At 37.2% G+C, this 20,833-nt stretch overlaps 1 protein-coding gene across 4 annotated transcripts in view; it reads right to left on the bottom strand.

Annotated features, from left to right (window-relative positions):
• The window catches only part of CERT1 (ceramide transporter 1), a 142,896-nt gene that overhangs the window by 75,365 nt on the left and 46,698 nt on the right, over window positions 1-20,833 (bottom strand). For all 4 annotated transcript variants that reach the window (XM_073014674.1, XM_007975712.3, XM_007975706.3 and 1 more), the window contains exon 3: window positions 12,890-13,006. In XM_073014674.1, the coding sequence (XP_072870775.1) occupies window positions 12,890-13,006 (117 nt within the window). The remainder of the gene's footprint in view (window positions 1-12,889; window positions 13,007-20,833) is intronic.

The raw sequence follows: 20,833 nt of genomic DNA, 5'->3' as shown, positions 1-20,833 counted from the left end.
ATATTCATGTCTTTCACCAAATATGGGAAGTTTTCGGCCATTATCTCTTTGATTATTCTCTCTGCTCCTTTTTTCTCCTGGCACTTTCAAAATGTGTATTGAGGTCCCCCTGATGTGTCCCACAGTTCTCTTAGGCTCTGTTCACTTCAATCTTTTTCTTTCTGTTCTTCAAACTGAATCATATCCACTGTCCTATATTTAAGTTCACTGATTGTTCTGTTTGTGAAAATCTGCCTTTGAATCCCTCTAGTACATTTTTCATTTCAGTTACTAAAGTTTCTAGCTCCATAATTTATTTTTGGTTTCTTTTCAGGTTTTCTATTTCTTCACTGATATTTCTATTTTGTTCACTTATCTTTTTCTTAACTTTCCCCACATCTTCCTTTAGTTATTTGAGTATCATTAAGGTAGTTGCTTTAAAGTCTTTGTGTAGTAGATCAGCCATCAAGTCTTTTTCAGGGACAGTTCCTGTTGATCTACATTTTTCTCTTGAAAAGGCCACATTTTCCTGTCTCCTTCTATGCCTTTTGTTTTTTTTGTTGAAAACTGGACCTTTGAATTTACTGGTGTGGTAACTCAGGAAATCAGGTTCTTTTTTTCCTCATAGTTTGTTATTTGTTATTTTTTATTGTTGTAGGCTATTTCTGTGTCAAGGATCCAGCCTGAGGTGGAAAGGTAAGGTCTTCTTAGGGTCTTTTCTAGCCTTGCACCTTTCCCTGAGCAGGCACAGTCATCACTTTCTAATTTTTCCTGTATATGCAGTTGTTTATGAATGTCCTAGTCTTTAATGTCTTGCTCCCAAAAGGAAAAAGAGAAAAGTTAAGGAGAAAGAGGGCACTGGCCCTTCAAGTCCCCTGGAAATCACTACAGCCAGAGGGGAAGGGACTTGCAACAACAATGGTCATCCACTTTTTATCTGCCCCTCTGTGATAAGAAGCCATAATTGGCAGTCAGAGAATCCTTTGTGCTCACTCTGGCTCCCACAAGTTGTGTATGGATTGCTCTAGGAACACATGTACAGCTGCCTGCCATGCGGTTTGGATGGGTAGAGGTATAGGAAGCTACTACTGTGTTAAGAGCTGAAATTAACAGCAATTTATCACTCAAGCCTTCCCTGGAACTTGCAAGCCTTTAGTAGACTCAAGAGTTTCAAAACAGTTATATTAGACATATCTGGCTAGTGTAATTGTTGTCTAGGTGGGGAGACAGATTCTTGGTGCTTCCTGCTCTGCCATCTTCCCCAAATCCTATCTCCAACCATAATGTTTTTGAAGGAAAAGGTACCCAGAAGAGAAAAATATACCATTGTCTGGATTATAAGACTGAAGGTAGTTTTTACATTTTCTTCCTTTTTTTTTTTTTTTTTTTGTTAAAGAGACAGGGTCTCATTGTGTTACCCTGGTTAAAGTGCAACAATGCGATCACAGCTCACTGTAGCCTCAAACTCCAGGCTCAAACGATCCTCCTGACTCAGGCTGCCCAGTAGATGGGACTACAGGCATGTGCCACCATGCCCGGCTTGTATTTTCTTACTTTATAATTAACAAATATTACTTTAAAAAACCATGGTTGGCTGGGCGCGGTGGCTCACGCCTGTAATCCCAGCACTTTGGGAGGCCGAGGCGGGTGGATCACGAGGTCAGGAGATGGAGACCATTCTGGCTAACACGGTGAAACCCCGTCTCTACTAAAAAATACAAAAAATTAGCCGGGCGCGGTGGCGAGCGCCTGTAGTCCCAGCTGCTCAGGAGGCTGAGGTGGGAGAATGGTGTGAACCCAGGAGGCGGAGCTTGCAGTGAGCCGAGATCCCGCCACTGCACTCCAGTCTGGACCACAGAGCCAGACTCCTTCTCAAAAAAAACAAAAAACAAAAAAAAACCATGGTTGAGGAGTCAGTAACATTTATGTAATACAACAATTTGCAGAAATAGTTTTAAGACTTGATAAGCATTGTTAGAGCTAACTGTATGAGTATTTTAGGTTGCTGCTCTTGAAATAATAATGTTACCACTTACCAATCAATAATCAATGTTCTCATAATCCATTCAATTTCATTTTTTATGTAAAATGGGGGCTTCTGGGAGAATTAAATAACACATTAAAGTGCTGAATTATTCCTCCTATCCCTCTATAGATTAGAGGAGTACTATTAAGAAGAACAAGGGGCTAAGAACTGAACAGTAATATAAGCATTCCTATATTAATCCTTATTTGCCTATGAAGTACATGGAGTTCCCGTGTGACTGAACTGTTTTCAGCTAGGGTAATATTTTAACCTATGGGATACTAATTTACTTTACTATCTATTTTTTATTATTCCTACCCCAATTTTGTTTTTCATTCTCAGTATCAGACAAGGTGAGAATATGTACCAAGCAATAAAGATAATATAAGTATAATACTTTTAAGTGATTGATTAAAAAGATTTATTTGATGAAAAAGAGCAGTTCTATGTAGACTTTAGGAAACATTTTCTCCCAGCTAATGTCCTAATACTCAGCAAGTAAAACTGGAAAACAGTTTATATTGCTGTCAATATGTATAAGCCATGTCTCCCACCATTACTTTTCCATATTAAATATAGAAAAAAGCATAATTCCTTGTGTCCCAGTGACTGTCAGAAATCTTCCCTCTTCATTAAATAAAAATTTAAATACCACATTAGGGCATTGTACAGAAATAACTTCTGCAGTATATAATCTCATTTTCTTTAATATCTTCTGTAAGAATTATACGGAACAGTTATTCAACTCTAGACTAACTTTTTTTTTATAACTTGTTACCTAAATAAATATTTCACAAATTACAGATGAAAAAAGGATAGAGAATTAAGCTGAAAATCTAGTAACAGTAACCTAAATTGTTAGTGGTAAACATGTAGTAAACATTATAAAAACTTGAAAATCTGGTAAACTCTATGCAAAATTATAAAATGCATTTTCAGGACATTATACTTGTATGACTGCCAATCCTACCCCTTCCTTTAAACTTTCTTTAAAAACAAATAATTAACAAATTCATAGTAATGTGGTATGAAATGGCAAGTAGACTTTTTTTTTTTCTTTTTACTTTGGGACATACTGAGAGATTAAGGCAGTTAGGGGTTGAAACCAAAAGACAGAAAAATGACAAACTGAGGAAACAGAAACTAAGAATAGGATAGGAGAGCAAAAGTTATGAATAAACAGGAATTTCAAAAAGGAGAAAAGAAATAATAGGATGAAACAGATATATTAACTGTAGCTGAGAGCATGTGATTGGAGTTTTGTTAACAATAAGAGCACTTGGGTTAAGTATACAATTCCACCTTTCCTTGCAGGTAGCGTATTCTAAATTTTCTTGGTTGCTGGGAATTTTCCCATTTCTCAAGGGAATATAGGCTGGCCTCCAGTCCCTATAACCTAAACAGCTTAATTAAAATGAATGGACCTACGACATCAATACTTGTGAGAGCTTCAAATTTTCAATATGCATCTGAGCAGAGGGGACATCTATGCTCAACTTTAGTAGATATTGAAAAATGGTTTTCCAAGTGTGTGCACAATTTACAACTTACATCAGCAATGTATGAGATTACTTGTTGCTCCACGTTCTCACCAACACTTGGTGTTTTTTTCTTTTTTTTTTTTTTTAAGTCATTCTGGTGGGTATATGGTGGTATCTCACTGAGGTTTAAATTTGCACTTCTCTGATGATTAATAGCATGAAGTACCTTTATTTATGTTTATTACCCATCTGAGCATCCTACTATGAAGTAGCAGTCAAATCTTCTGGCTTTTTCCCCCTTAATTGAACTTCCTAAACTTTTTGTATTGATTTGTAACAATCTCCCTGTCTTTTTGACATAGTATCTTGTTAAATTACATCTCTTCGATTGGTTATATTAGTTAATACGATTAGCTATCTAAATATCTTCTTCCTTCACTATTCAATGTACAATCTTCCCAATCTTTTTACCATCTTGGTAAAAGTTAAGCACCTTCTCAGACACAAGAATCCACCTGAAAAATCACTGACCTCTCCTCTCTAAGATTTATTTTTTGAAGTATTTAGGTGTAAACCAAAAATGAAATTCTAGGCGCCCCACCAACTGGCTGAATGTACCCTCCTCCTGGCCAAGGGGACCCAACTAAACCTGAAAAACTAGTTCAGACCATGACTGGAAGAGAGGTGGGTCAGGCATGCCTCATTATACTATCCTCCCTTGGGAGTTCAGGCACAGAGCTGACCAGCATAACATTAAAATAGAGATTCTAAGACTAACAGAACAGACACTACAGCAAGAAGATACCAAATTCCAGCCTGACTCTAGTATAGTATAGTAGGGCCCTGAAAGAAACCAAAGTATTTTACACCAAAACATATTTCTTTGACATATTTTGAAATGGCCCCGCAAAACTCTCTCTTATAGGGGAAACTTACTTCCTATAGAGAATAGAGAGCCTTTCCCTATCCAGGTCTTTTTCTGATCCTGAAGAGACTGAGTTTAGAGCATTTTCAGGATCTGTATAGGAAACATTTGCCTTCTACTGCCTCTGGTGGGGCAGCCACCCATGAGACTTCATTTACCTAAGAAGTAACCTTGGTCTCCACAATCCCTTATCTTAACCCAACCACTTCTTTCTATTGAGTCTAAGCCTTTAGATAATAACTCAACAAACTGCCAATCAGAAAATCTTTGAATCTCCCAATGACCTTGTAAGCTTCCCACCCCTTCCAAGTTTTCCTGCTTTTCTGGACTGAACTAACGTATGTCTCACATGTACTGTTGATGTTTCATGTCTCCTAAAACATAACCCAAGCTGTAACCCAACAACTTTGGGCACATGTTCTCAGGACCTCCTAGGGCTGTGTCATGGGTCATGATCCATAACCTTGACAAAATAAACTTCTAACGTCTCAGATACCAGTTTTCAAATACTGCAGGCAGGAAAAAATGACAAATATGAAGTTACTTATAAACGCTTGACGACTGAATTATTTTTATTCCAGAAGACTATAAAAACTAAAGGGGGTTGGCTGGTATCTTGCTTTCCTCTTTGATTTCACCAACCTCAAAAATGCTGGTAGTTTGATACTACCCACATTGCGGTGTTTTAAAAAAATTTACTAATGGTGTATGGATTACCGCATGCAATTTGGCAGTTAATTCCCATTATTAGGAACCAAATTCTTGATTTTAATGACTGAAACATCCAGAGACAACATGAAGTTTCTTTGCTGGTTAATAAAAGTCAGTTGTGATTCTATGTACTTATTTTTCTACAACTTGAGAAAATGGCAGAGCCCTGACTACTGTGAGAACTATATATTTGTCCTTCCCTCAAAATTTAAAACTCTTGAATGTAAAGAGGAAGTAAAATTTGATCCTCTGTCATCATCATATGATGCAAATAGGTAAATGGAGACTTGGTTCTAATACACTCATGAAATTACTTGTATGAAGTAAACACTCAAAATCATAAGTTATATTTGCATTCTTAAACACTTCCCAGTTAAATCATATTCAAATGTGAAGCTAAGTTTTATATAATTTATAAAGCAGATGAGTATAGAAAGGGTATCTGTTAAAATCTAATACTGATTTAAAATGGCACACACCAACAGTACGACTTTATATAACCTTGTTATTTAAAAACTACTAAGAGTTAATAATTCTGCCATCTAGCTATTTTAGAAGTTTCCTAAGATTATGTCAAATTTAAGACAAAAAAATGAAAGTGTCAACTAAGTAGAAATTGCTCCTAAAATTAGAAAAAAAAAGCAGCAAATCAAACTTACTCTGACAGAGCACGGGGGAAATATTTCATTATGGTAAAAGCAACAAAATTTTTAAAAGATTTCTAAAGTGGGTCTTGAGCTTCACTTAGATGGCTCAATAATGGGGTTCTCTTGGTAAAAGACTTTTTTCACACTTCATTTTATTTCAAGTAAAATATATGTTCCTTTCAAAAAGTGTTTTCCATATAATTTTCTCAAAAAGAAATCTCCGAGCTTCTCAGGTTGTGAATAAACCTTTCTTTCAAAGTTCATTGATGCTTCACACATGAATTCGGCCTTCACAAAGGGTAACAACAATTCCACAAATATTAAATGACAAGACAATTGCCTCTAGATTCCCACTACAGAAAATCAACATCTCTAAAAATTACCATTTGGATTCTTCCTCCCTAATTTTATATTTTCATATGAATCTTTGTGTCATGGATAATTTTCACAATGTGAGGAAAGTCTGTGTGGTCCACAGGCACCAACATTTTAGGATCTACTAAGGTAGATCCTAAATCTTATGGACATAAGAATGTCATATGATTACCATAAACTCTGTCAGAGGCAAGAAACTTAACTTTTTCAAGATGATTTTTAAATCTGCTAGTGTCAGGAAAGCCTTCTTGCTAGATTTAGGGATTTGAGGGGTTGAAGTGGGGGAGTACATTTTTTTCATAGTAAGCAGAAACTTTGTTTAATCAAAATCACATGTATTCTAGTTGTAGAAGATTCTGAAAATAATCCTATAATTAAAAAAATAATATCAAAAGATGGTTTACTATATACCTTTGATAAATTATATAGAAAATGCTCACAGAGCCCTTTGACAATAGGCACCTCTTCACTACAAAAATGTTAGCTTAACTTTATACAATCTTAACTTTAATTCATACAGCTTTCAGTTTTTTTAAAGAACTTTTACAAACACTATCTCATTTGAACTCAAGATAGCATGAAAGATGGCTAAGATATTTAAAACAAAACCCTATCTTTAAAAATAATTTAGTGTTGTCTCAAAATCATAAGGAGAAATGCAGAATATTAATGGACTCCACAGAATGAAGCCAGCATATTATTCCTAAATAAAATTACTGGACTGGTATACATATGTCCTTTTCTATGTTATAAATTGAAACAGAATTTTTGAATTTAAGAATGACCTTGGGAATAACTTTCTTTCTGCAGGGGCTGCTGAATAATGTCACATTGAATTACGTGATTTCTAATACATTGCGAATATTTAAATCATACAGTCATTTCGTTAAAACTTTTCTTGTAGTGAGCAAGCCATTCTAGAATGGATACCAACGAGGTCAAAAACAGTAAAGCTAGACAGAAAGTATTCTGTCAGTAATCACTGTAATACAAACCATGAGGATTTTAAGGGTAAAAAGCCTTCAAATATCACAAATTTCTCCTATAAAATCTGTTTTACAATACTGTAAATTATTTCAAATAAAAAATTTGCATGCCCAATGCTTTGCTGATTCCTACAAAGAAGTTTAATTAGAATATGTCTGAGTCTTTAAGAAGTTATGGTCTAAATAATATAGTTGTGAGGAACAAACAGAAAATATGAGAATATTGTGATTCAAGAAGCCCATGATTTATGTCAACAAAACATAATTCACAGAAATACATACTTAAAGCACAGAATTGCGTGCTGGTCAAAAGCCCTGGTTCTTGGGTCAGAAAAGACCTAGGTCTGAATGCTGGCTTCCTCACTAACTAGTTGATTGACCTTGGACAAATTATTTCACCTCTCTATGCCCCAATTTCCTAATCTGTAAAAACAGGATAATAACGCTAATCTCATAAAAGTGAGGAAAAAATGAGATAATATATATGAAGTGTTTATTATATTAGGCATACATAAATCCTCAAAAATGTTAGCTATCTTCATTACCATCACCATTACTATTGTTTAGAAGTCTTGTAAAATAAAACTCATTTCGCTTGCACACGTGTATGTATGAGAAAGCGAGCGAGCAAGCGGAGGGTGCGTGAATGTGCATGGGTGTAATAGATCAATACAAAGAATTTATCATCAGCGTAAGGGTCTCCTGGGAAGGAAGGAAAAGAAACCCCCAACCTCTTCCTCCAGATGTTGAAAATAACTAAAATGTTCCAGGTAAGCCCTAACAAAAGGCCAACAAGAAAAGGTATTAAAAGCCCATCCAATGGCATCAGAACAGAAAAGTACAGGTCTACTAATAGCAAGTGGTGCACTGATGAAGTAACTGTGAAATGAACTGAATAAATTGGCTAACCACAAAGTATAATACTCTTGGTTTATCATGGATAGGTTATTTTGTTTGCTTATTTTTGTCGGGGGTGCTGAGGGTATGGTAACGCATACCGGAAACTATCATTTTTTTCCTCCTTTAAATAACTTACCAAGGCCATTCAGCTAGTATTAGGTTGGTGCTAATGTAATTGCAGTTTTTGCATTGTTGAAATTTGCTGTTTGATACTGGATTACATTCTTAAATAAATGTGGTTATATTATACATTATTTTAATGTGCATTTCTTGCTTTATGTTTTTTGCTAATGTTATTACTTGCTGTTTATATCTATTTTAGACTATGAAAATTGATGTTAGACAAAAAGCAAATAAAGCAAATTCAAATGATTTTCTTATTTGAGTGCAAAATGGGTCATAAAGCAGCGGAGACAACTTGCAACATCAACAACGCATTTGGCCCAGGAACTGCTAACGAATGTACAGTGCAGTGGTGTTTCAAGAAATATGCAAAGGAGATGAGAGCCTTCAAGATGAGGAGCGTAGTAGCTGGCCATCAGAAGTTGACAACGACCAACTAAGACCAATGATGGAAGCTGATCCTCTTACAACTACACAAGAAGTTGCCGAAGAACTCAATGTCGACCATTCTACAGTTATTTGGGATTTGAAGCTAATTGGAAAGGTGAAAAAACTCGATTAAGTGGGTGCCTCATGAGCTGAGTGAAAATTTAAAAAATCACAGTTTTGAAGTGTCATCTTCTCTTATTCTACGCAACAATAAAGAACCACTTCTCGATCAGATTGTGACACGTGACGAAAGTGGATTTTATACAGTAACTGGTGACCACTAGCTTAGTGGCTGGACCAAGAAGAAGTTCCAAAGCACTTCCCAGAGCCAAACTTGCACCAAAAAAAGGTGCCAGTCTGATCCACTATAGCTTTCTGAATCCCGGTGAAACCATTCCATCTGAAAAGTATGCTCAGCAAATAGATGAGATGCACAGAAAACTGCAATGCCTACAGCCAGCACTGGTCAATAGAAAGGGCCCAATTCTTCTTCACAATGTCTGACTGTACATTGCACAACCAATGTTTCAAAAGTTGAACAAACTGGGCTACAAAGTTTTGCCTCATCCGCAATATTCACCTGACCTCTTGCCAACTACCACTTCTTCAAGCAACTTGACAACTTTTTGCAGGGAAAATGCTTCCACAACCAGCAGGATGCAGAAAATGCTTTCCAAGAGTTTGAGAATCCCAAAGCACAGATTTTTATGCTACAGGAATAAACAAACTTATTTCTTATTAGCAAAAATGTGTTGATTGTAATGGTTCCTATTTTGATTAATAAAGATGTGTTTGAGCCTAGTTAAAATGATTTAAAAATCATGGTCCAAAACCACAGTTACTTTTGCACTAATCTAATATACAGTAGTGCCAGGATTCAAATCCACATTTGCCAGACTCCAGAATCCAGTACTGAAACAGTTACCAATATAATACACTGTCCTGTTTGACAATCAATAGGCAAAAAGAAAAATGAGCTTATATTTATCTTGCATAGGTATAGCAGAACTCAGATTATACACCATAATTTGCAGGAGGTGAACTCATGGGAATTGTTCATAAAAAATCAGTTTATTAATAGTAACAGATAGACAAGTGAATTAACACAAAATCAAATACTCAGAAATCATTTAAAAGACAGTACAGTCTCAGGCAAATTCCTTAATTTTAATCTAAACTTGTTTCCTCATCTGCAAAATAATACTCTATTTTTCAGGATAGCAGGGAGAAAATAAAACACACAAAGCACTGAATACAATGATTACTACTTGGTGATTCTCAGTAAGTGGTAGCTCCTATCATTATCATCATTATGCCTGTACAGTTTTATATGGAGTATCAAGACAGTAATGCATACTTAAATAGTAAAATTACTAAACTTAGCTTCTACAGTCAATATTCCTTAATGATACTGAAGAATGAATCAAGAAACATCTCACTAGCCCTGGTCTATGGGGGAAAAAAAACAATGATAACATTTGCAATTTCTCCCTCTTACATATTAAATGACTCAATAATTTACTTTTAGAATTCATATTCTAAATATGAATTCACTTAAATATTCACCAATAGGCTGCTCAGTTGGCATACATCACATATTTTACTTTAGTACATTAAATAATATTAACAACAATTAACAAAGATTTCTCCTTGTCTACGAATAAACTATCTTTAAAAATAAGAAAGGGTGGCTGGGTGCAGAGGCTGACCTGTAATCCCAGCATTTTGGGAAGCTGAAGCGGGCAGAACACTTGAGTTCAGGGGTTCAAGATCAGCCTGGGCAACATGGCAAAACTCTTGTCTCTACCGAAAATACAAAAAATTAATTAGCCAGGCATGGTGGTGCATGCTACTTGGGAAGCTAAGGTGAGAGGATCATTTGAGCCCAGGAGGCAGAGGCTGAAGTGAACCGAGATCACACTCCACGCTGGGTGACAGAGTGACCTCATCTCAAAAAAAAAAAAAAAAAAAAAAGAAAGGGCAAGCTTGTACAAGGCATCACAACCCTGCAGTTGAGTATTTTTTTCAAGAACTAAAAATCACTCGAAATTTGTTATCTCAGCTTAAGTCCCAGTGTTCTGAGAGAGACCCAAAGATTAAATCTATCCATTGTTCAAAGATGTAAAGAAATCAACAGTATAGGAGAAATATATGCTTCATGCATTAATCTTCACTAAAGGAAGAAAACACAAAACAGGAACCTTGCAAAGGAACTGTCATTGGACTTAACAGAGAAAAGTGAGCAAAATAAAATATGTTTAATTAAAACAGAAAAAAACTTGCCCTGTAATAAAAATCAACTGATTAAGCGCTTAAAGGTCATCTCCATTAAAAATATAGAAATTAATTCTACTTAATAACATCTTTAATCACTAGTGAGACGGCTGGCCTTGATTAAATAACATGAAACAGGATGTTCTCCTTATATGCACATTTAGCTTCTCTCACCTAATGTAAAACTCTTCATCCAGAAACAAGATGGTATAATTTAGTGAATTTAGTTGGGACTCCAAATCTCTTGCTTTTCCTATATGCCATAAATGGGCAAATATATCAGTCATTCTGGTAAGAAACTTTGTATATTATCTCATTTATGTCTTACTACAACTTTGAGCAGAAGTACCAACATTGACAGCTGAGAATAAACACTAAGAAGAGGTTAATTACCATGGCCAAGCTCACACGTCATACATGGCAGAGGCTGCATGTATGGCCTGGCTCCAGAGCACTGAGATTTTTTGAATACTAGCTCATTTCTCTTTTAAATAATAGAAAAACAATAATTTTTTCCATATTTAGACTTTTCTGAAGTAACATTACCAAGATAACTTAAGACTTAGAAAATGTTTTAAAAACTTAACACTAAAGTTTAAATATATAGTCCTAAAGCTAAAACAAAGACAGGTAACAGTCAATTTTATTTAGGCTGGTAGAAATCTTAATAAACCAAGAAAGAAAAGCTAATACGATTGGATAAAGAAGTATGCAATCTCAGGTGAGACTGGTTTTTCTTGGGTGTATGGGTGTAGGGGTGTGTGTGTGTGTGTGTGTGTGTTGTGTTTTGCACTTGTTAAAAATAACCAAAACAGTACCAGAGATTTCACAATCGCATACTTCTTTATCAATTGTGTTAGTTTTTCTTTTTCAGGCCAGACTGGTTTTTCTTGGGTGTATGGGTGTAGGGGTGTGTGTGTGTGTGTGTGTGTGTGTGTGTGTGTGTATGTGTGTTTTGTGCCTGTTAAAAATAACCAAAACAGTTGTAGTGCTTCAACTACAACTCTGTGAAACTCAAAAGAACAAGTACAGGCAAGTATGTAAACAAGCAAAACTTCTCTAAAGTCATACTCAAGAATGACATGGTGGATTTAGAACTTTCTCTGTTCTTTGTTTTATCATGGTATTACTGAATTAGCTAATAATACATATTTATTAATATATTTCTTTAGTCTACTTAATATTTATTAACAAAAGTCAAAAACAAGCTTTAAAGTATATGAATGTACCTTATATATTTATATAATAATACTTTCTACAGGTTTATCATTAGATAGCCTCACATTTACAAAGAAAAACCGATTTACAAATGTTCGTACTAACAATTTACCTAAAGAGTTATAACAAAAATAAACATTGAAGCTTTTACAAGTTAGGGTTTTACAATCCAATGTTATTTCAAAAATCCTTTTCCTTAGATCATAAAAAAGGTATTTATTATGAAGCAAATCATAAATAAAAAATCGAAATATGTTTTATGAAAAAGGGCATATTTTTGTTTTAGTTAACAATGAACAATATTTTATCTTTTCTTTTTTTGAGACGGAGTCTTGCTCTGTCGCCCAGGCTGGAGTGCAGTAGTGCAATCTCGGCTCACTGAAACCTCCGCCTCCCAGATTCAAGCAATTCTACTGCCTCAGCCTCCTGAGTAGGTGGGATTACTGGTGCTCGCCACTAAGCACAGCTAATTTTTGTATTTTTAGTAGAAAGGGGGTTTCACCATGTTGGCCAGGCTGGTCTTGAACTCCTGACCTCAGTTGATCCACCTGCCCTGGCCTCCCAAAGTGCTGGGAACATAGGCGTGAGCCACCATGCCCAGTCAAATAATATTTATCATAGCAAATACCCTTAGTACAACTACAGCGTTAAAAATAAAATTATTTCAAAAATTTACATATGAACTGCTTTAATCTTTACCACCCAAGTAATGTTCAATGTTTCAGTAACTAATGTCACATGTCAATTTTTTTTTAGGCATTGTCAACAATCTCTTACCTAGTCCTCCATGGACAGGTAAACATCAGGGATCTTACCTTGTGCTGTTCAATGGCATCTATCCATTGCTGTCTATGATCTGGATCCTGAGCACGAAGATACCAAACACTATCATTTACACTAATATCAAATCGACATTCATCAAAATCATGAGGCTGTGGAGAAAAAGTAGAAAATGAAAAGCAAAGCTAATTATATCCTTAGAAGTGTTATACCCCAAAGCCAAAACATGAACATACTCATTCTGTGGTGGGAGACTTGTTACTTTTTATTTTTCTATTCAAATAACTTATCTGAAGATGTCTCAGATAAGAATGTACAAAGGCACAGTTACCAAAAGCCATTTTTCACTCACTACTCTTACAAAAGAGTTGTCACATATGCTACAAACATCTACTTCTAAAATACAGCTAATATTTTCATCAAATGCTTTGAGTTAACTAGTGAGAACACCATGAAAAGGATAACTTTTTATTTACTTTTGAGGTAAGGGTCTTGCTCTATTGCCCACATTGGAGTGCAATGGCAGGAACAAAGGCTCACTCCAGCCTCAAACTCCAGGGCTCAGGTGATCCTCACGCTTCCCAATTGGGACTACTGGCACACACCACCATGCCCTGCTAAATTTTTAAAATTTTTTAAAGATGGAGCCTTGCTGGCCAGGCGCGGTGGCTCACGCATGTAATCCCAGCACTTTGGGAGGCCAAGGCAGGTGGATCACGAGGTCAGGATTCACGACCAGCCCAGCCAAGATGGTGAAACCCTGTCTCTATTAAAAATACAAAAATTAGCTGGGCATGGTGATGAGTGTCTGTAATCCCATCTACTTGGGAGGCTGAGGCAGAGAATTGCTTAAACCCGGGAGGCTGAGGTTTCAGTAAGCCAAGATTGCGCCGCTCTCCAGCCCAGGTGACAGAGCGAGACCTATGTCTCAAAAAAAGAAGAAAAAAAAGAAAAAAGATGGAGCCTTGCTATGTTGTCCAGGCTGGTCTCAAACTCCTGGCCTCAAACAATCCTCCCACCTTGGCCTCTCATGTTGCTGCGGTTACAGGCACGAGCTACTGTGCCGAGCTAAAAGCAGAATTTTTTTAAAGGTCAAAATAAGTTTTAGAATATAGGTTTACTACTTTTTTCTTACTTCATTATTCAAAAGTAAATACCCATTAATAATTTTATTTCATTATTCTTGATATCTTATTTATCAAATCTTATGAAATTTAACAAAGCAAGATAAAAATAATGTTAACATTTCCCTTTAAGTATCTAAAATTAACTTCCAGGCTTTTACATGTCTTTGATAGTAACAACCAAGAGCACTTCCAGCTAAAGGAAAAAATAAAATGAATATTACATAAGATCTATGTGAGCTATTTACAGAATACTCTGCACCAAGGTGTAAACATTTAGTGAAAATGTCAACTTTTTGATTCCGTGCTCTTGACTCTTAAGAATATATAAAATGAGTGTTTTACATCCTTGTTTTTAATCTCAACAAATGAATTAAAATATGACAGGAATACATCACATTTACCACCTCTTTTTCCATCAGATACCGTAGAGAGAGACAATCAATGTCCTCTCCTGAAAAGATTCTTAACCTTGGAGGGAAAAGAATCCGCTCTGGGAAACACAACAGTGAACTTATTTGCTCAACAGAATTTACATCTTGTACTTCTTCCAGGGTTTATTGTTTATTCTCTCCCTCTCTTAACAACATTCACTTTTTATCTCGTCAGTTTATTTAGCAAAAACAATATAAACTAACTCTACCATTTTCTTTAGGCTATGAAACAACTTCTCTTTTAAGATTAAGATAAGAAATCATGGTTCTGACTGATTAAAGGATTCAAGTTAAATTTCCTGAATCAGTATGTGCTAGACAATAATAAGACTATAGTGAGAAGTAGAGTGTGCTAGAAAGAAGCAAAAGGGAAAAACAATGCAGATCCTGCTTCAGTAATTATAAATACAGAAAGACATAAGCAATAATGAGCAACATTCATAAATAATGATCATAAATTTAACTTAATTCTAAATATCCGGGCATCTTAAGAATCAAGTCTAATTATTGAGAATAGCATCTTGGAGGAAACGAAACATATGCTATGTAAAGCAGGAGTCCTCAAACTCTGGGTCACAAACCAGTACCAGACCATGGACTGTTGTTAACTGGGCCACACAGCAGGAGGTAAGCAGCAGGCAAGCAAGCATTACCACCTGAGCTCTGCCTCCTGTCAGATCAGCAGCAGCATTAGATCCTCATAGGAGTGCGAACCCTACAATGAACTGTGCATACAAAGGATCTAGGTTGCTTGCTTGCTCCTTATGAGAATCTAATGGCTGATGATCTGAGGTGGAAGAGTTTCATCCCAAAACCATCCCCACTTCCATGAAACTGGTCCCTGGTGCCAAAAAGATTGGGAAATGCTGATCTAAAGAACCAAATAAAGAAAGTAAAGCAGATGATCAGTCTCTTGCTAAAAGTAGCCCAGGAGTTTTAAACTTTTACTCCATGATCATTCCCATTATATTTTCAGCCAGTATTTCTCAAAATGTTTCACATTTGTACTATATCCTTATTAAAGCTTTAGAAAAATAAAAGAACATATAGCTCACAATTCACCATTTTCTCTGGCAAACACCTTCCTACGCAGACAAGGGAGCCATTTCTACCATCAATGATCTGAAGCATAGGTGGCACAGAAGAGAAAAGCATGAATTGTAAGTGGTGTAGAAAGTCTGTGAATAACACAGAAGTTTTACATCTCAACAAAGTGGAAAAAAAAAACGAGAGGAGTCTGCAGGGCAAAGGAAATGACAGATTTGGTTAAGAGGATGTGTTACGCAATAAAGCTCACATCACTGTATTACACACACGTATGTGCCCCAAACTTATAACAGATTGTTTCATTCAATAACCAATCCTATCTTTACTAAAAATTTTGATATTCTGCTCATTACACAGTAATTTAGTCCTTTAAAAAATATTGCAATAAAATATTTATCTTGATTATTGAGCTTTTTCTTGCTTCCTTAAATTTTGTGATTGAGGTAAGTCCCTCACTGGTCTTATCCTCCTTGCCTTGGTGCTGACAGGTAATTATCAGAAAGAAACAAATGTAGGATAGAGGCCAAAATTAGACGGAACACAATGAGAGGTGATAAATATAAGATATGACCTAAGGCAGCAGTCCACAAACTTTTTGGCCTCAGGCATCGGCTTCATGGAAGACAGTTTTTCCACAGACAGGTTGCGGGGAATGGTTTCGGGATGAAACTGTTCCACCTTGATCATCAGGCATTAGATTCTCATAAGGAGTGTGCGACCTAGATCCCTTGCAAACACAGTTCACGATAGGGTTCGCACTCCTATGAGTATCTAATGCTGCTGCTGATCTGACAGGAGGCAGAGTTCAGGAGGTAATGTTGGCTTGTCTGCCACTCATCTTCTGCTGTGCGGTCTGGTTCCATGGACTGGTACTGGTCTGTGGCCTGGGGTTTGGGGACCCCTCATCTAAAGGAAAAAAAGACTAAAAAGTTTAAAGAAGAACTAAGGTGACAAGTGATGAAAAGAGGGCTGACAGAGCTAAGTTAAAAAACAAAACAAAACAAAACAAAAAACAGAGTTAAAAATGGGGGAAGCAACAACAAAAAGCCAGGTTTAAAAAGTCATGGATGGCTCATGCCTGTAATCTCAGCACTCTGGGAGGCCGAGGTGGGCAGATCACGAGGTCAAGAGATCGAGACCATCTTGTGCAACATGGTGAAACCCCATCTCTACTAAAAATACAAAAATTAGCCGGGCGTGGTGGTGGGCGCCTGTAGTCCCAGTTACTCAGGAGGCTGACGCAGGAGAATGGCGTGAACCCGGGAGGCGGAGCTTGCAGTGAGCTGAGATCATGCCACTTGCACTCCAGCCTAGGCGACAGAGCAAGACTCTGTCTCAAAAAAAAAAAAAAAAAAAAAGGACGGACATGTTAAACAGATTTGAGAAAAGCACAAAATGAAAGAAATATAATAATGTAGAGTATCAAAGGAGATAAAGCAGATAAAATAACTTTAGCTGGTGTTTTCAAACATGAGAATATAACACACATAACAGAAAGACACACTATGCCCAGGAAAAACAGACACAGAAAGATCAACGCAAATATATATTCTGTAAGGTTAATTAATTTCAAGAATAAAGGAAATGCTGTAGGACACTGTTTCTCAAGCTTTTTGCATTACCACACCCTGTACCCCAAAATTAAATACTAAGGATAAGATTTTTGTCCATTAGAATTTTGGGGGCCATAAACCATTGTTTTATCTAAGATTTCACCCCTTCTCAAGAACCAAGTATCACCACCACTAAGAATGCATGCTACAGGAAAAAGACATCTATAAAAAGGTGGGTTCCATATTTTTTCATGTCAACATTCACTGTTAAGGACAAAAAAATTTCAAAAGGTGAATAAATCCATGGCACTTATATCCATTCCCTACCAAAATAACCTTATAGGAACAAAAGAGACATAAATGTCCAAAAGAAAAAGAAAAAACTTATCAGCAAAATTCACAGTTGGAATGTGGTAAATGACTTAAAAGGTGTTACCAAAATACCAGGGGTTTGGTCTAGGTCCTGCTGCTCACAACACAGCAAGCCAATCACTGAGACAATGATTACTGCCAGGGAAGAAGGCTTTAATAGGGTGCTACAGTTGAGATGGGAGGTCTCAAATCCATCTCCCTGACTAACTAAAATTAGGGGTCTATAGAGCAGGGAAGAAATATAACCATGTGTGGAAACATAAGAATTAGGGAGGGGTAAGGAAAAGGAGTTGCTCAACAGGAAGCAGGTGGTTGGTTAGGCACTCATGCCAGGTAAGAGTTCTGGCATTTCATTGTCCAGATGCAGTGATCTGGTAAGTTTTCAGTTCTTTGATACCACCTGGGAGGCCTGATGGTTGGCTTCCTGAGAAAGGAATTCAGATAAGACAAATGTAACTTTCTCAAGTTTCAAAACTAGAAAGGTCAAGTGCTAGGTTTATGCAAAAGAAACCATAAACATCAGTTCTATAGGAAAACTGGATCAGTTTCACAGGCCTGAGAAAACTGAAAATTAAAAATCTACAAGGGAAAAGAAGACAAAAGAATCAAGCCCATTTGCACACAACATTGGAGAAGTAAAGGAACTGGGGACATGAGGTAGCACTAGAGGTTAAGGCATGGATGGAGCTGAAACCAGAATTGATTGAGTCATTAAAAGGTGCAACTAGACCCCTGAAACTCTACATGCCCATCCCAAGCACTGGTGACTACTCACCTACTGCCACATGGTAACACTAGAGGCCCCACTCTCCACCCTCCAGACAAGACTGAATCAGACATTCTTACACAGAATAGGGTACAGGGTGCTATGGGGGATGGGGGTGAAGGGAAGCAGATAAACAAAAGTCTTCATATTAAAGGCCTCTTTCCCCTTCTTGGCACCCAGAAGGCTAGGGCTCAAAAGGTCTGGTGAAGACTTGAGCAGTGTTTTTTTTTTCCTTTTTTATTTTTTCTTTGTTTGTTTGGTTTTTTTTGGACAGTGTCTCACTTTGTCACCTAGGTTGGAGTAGTGCAATCTTGGCTCACTGCAACCTCTACCTCCTGGGCTCACATGATCCTCCCACCTCAGTCTCTGGAGTAGCTGAGACCACAGATGCATGCTACTACACCTGGATAATTTCCGTAATTTTTGTAGAAACAAGGTCTTGCCAGGTTGCCTAGGCACTGGTCTCAAGCTCCTGGACTCACACAACCCACCTGCCTCGACCTCCCAAAGTGCTGGGACTACAGGTGGTAAGCCACTGCATGTGGCTCAGTTTTATACTTAGAATTTTAGGGTCTCTTTCTCTGGCACTGTAATTTGGGATTATCTCCTTACTATCTAGGTTCTTTTGCCTGGTTCCTACAGCTAAAATGATGGCAGGTTTTCTTTAATGGAGTTTTAGCTCTCTCACATCTCTGCCATGATGGACAGTGACTGAGATCATGGTTCAGACTGCTCTCGGTCAGGTGCACACAAGCGTGGTTCAGGAGTCAGCAAGAGACTTGGAGAGTTTATATATACAATTTTAAGATCCCTTCTTCTAGCTCTCTCTTTTTTCGAATTTTCAACTTGCTTTCTAATAGCCTTGGTTATAGCAAGTAACTTTCCCAGGTTCTACCAGTCAGAAAAATGGTTGGCTGATTTTTTCCGTTAGAGTTATAGACACCTAGCACCACCATCACAATGAAGATTTGACCCGATTCTACCCTGACAGTAGGATATCTGATAATTTCCAAATATCCTGCCAAACACTGGTGAAGGCCAAAGACTTAAAACCGTCTAAGTCTAGCATCTCTCTTTTCTGTTTTTACAAATAAACACAAAGCATTAAAATTTCTTTATTCAACGAGACAGTTAAATAAATCCTATTAGGTTCAAACAAGATGAATCAATCAGTGCTCTAAATTGTAAGCCACAGAAATTGATTCTTGCTCACTTAAGAAAAGGAATTCATTTAGAAGTTATTAGGCAGTTCACATTGCTAAGAAATACAAAGAACTGAGATCAGAAAATGGAAAGGAGCCAGGGTAGACTAGGCAACAAAACTCCTGCTGGGACTGCACCACAGGTGTCATTTGTATGGACAGGGCTGCTTCCACTTCTGGACCTTGTAAGCCACTACTGGCACTGCTTCTACTGGAAACTGCATGCTCCTGCTGCCAGCACTATAAGAAGAAAAACTTCCTGTCTCTTGATTCTCTGTATTGGTCCTGTTACAGAATCAAAGTAAGGCTGGAGAGGAAAACAAGGAAAAGCAGGGTGGGGGGTAGAGAAGGACAGCGCAACTGTCTGATAGGTTAGGCCTAATTCATATGCCCATATGCCCTAACTAAGGGGAGTTAACAAGATAGGAGATTGTAGGATGGAGGAAGCAATTAAGTACCTGGTCTTTATAGATCATTTGAAGGAGACCTTCCACTCATATCATGGAGAATTCCTCAAAAGCAAAAAGAGAATTTTGATAAGAATGCCATTTAACAACCTATCATCTCTCTTAAATCCACCCTTCTATACTGTTTTGTGCTACTGGAACTGGGATGCTGCAAACTATATTTCTCCTTTGCCAGCCCCCTTTTATTAGGTTCTGTCAGTGTGGGACATTAGATAAGGATTAGAAGCCAGGAACAAGATAGAAGGAACTTGCACACTGCTGTCTGCATACTGTTTCCATCAATATCTGCCCAGCAAAAGTCCTTAGCCCTGGCAGTGGCAGTCAGTTCCACTCAAAAGGTTCTTTTAAAACTCCCTGGACCAGCTTCATCTAGACAACTCAGAGGTTCCAGTACCAGCTACTCATGGGCCACTTCTTAATTGTATGAGGTGCCGCTCCACAAGATTTCCTTTACAGATGAGTGGGATATTAGAGTATAAGTTACATGAACTATAATTCCCCTTCTAGATGTCTGAGACCCAGCTGCACCAAGCATTTCCTTTAAGCTTCTGAGATAACAGCAGATAAAGAGCAACCCTCTCCAGCCGAGCCTCAACTCTTCAGAGATCCTTTCTCTGAGTTTCAAAAGTACTCATCAGCTAGGTGGTCTTTTCAGCTCAGAGGTTTATTAAGTCTCATTCCAGGAGGGTTCTAAGGTAATGGTACAAACACCAGCAGGCAGCAACTTTTCTCCTGAGTCCCACCTCTGCAGGACTATCCCTCCAGACTTATGGGTTCTGATAACCCAAACCACTTCCCTTTGTTCCTGCAGTCTAAGAAGTAGAAGCTGGTCCTTGCAATTATCACTTCTATATTACCTCAATGTTTTTCTTTTATTATTCACTTCTCCCACAACTGTTTGAATAATTTCCTATATTAAACACTTTCTGCTAAAATACCTAATGTGGTTTTTGGTTTCAGGTGACCCTCTTTATTGAATGCTGAGCATAACATTCAGAAAACTAATGTCCACAC

The sequence above is a fragment of the Chlorocebus sabaeus genome, chromosome 4 (assembly GCF_047675955.1).
Source record: "Chlorocebus sabaeus isolate Y175 chromosome 4, mChlSab1.0.hap1, whole genome shotgun sequence".
Lineage (NCBI taxonomy): Eukaryota > Metazoa > Chordata > Mammalia > Primates > Cercopithecidae > Chlorocebus > Chlorocebus sabaeus.
The sequence above is the reverse complement of the archived record's forward strand: the minus strand, read 5'-3'. Positions and strand labels throughout refer to the sequence as shown.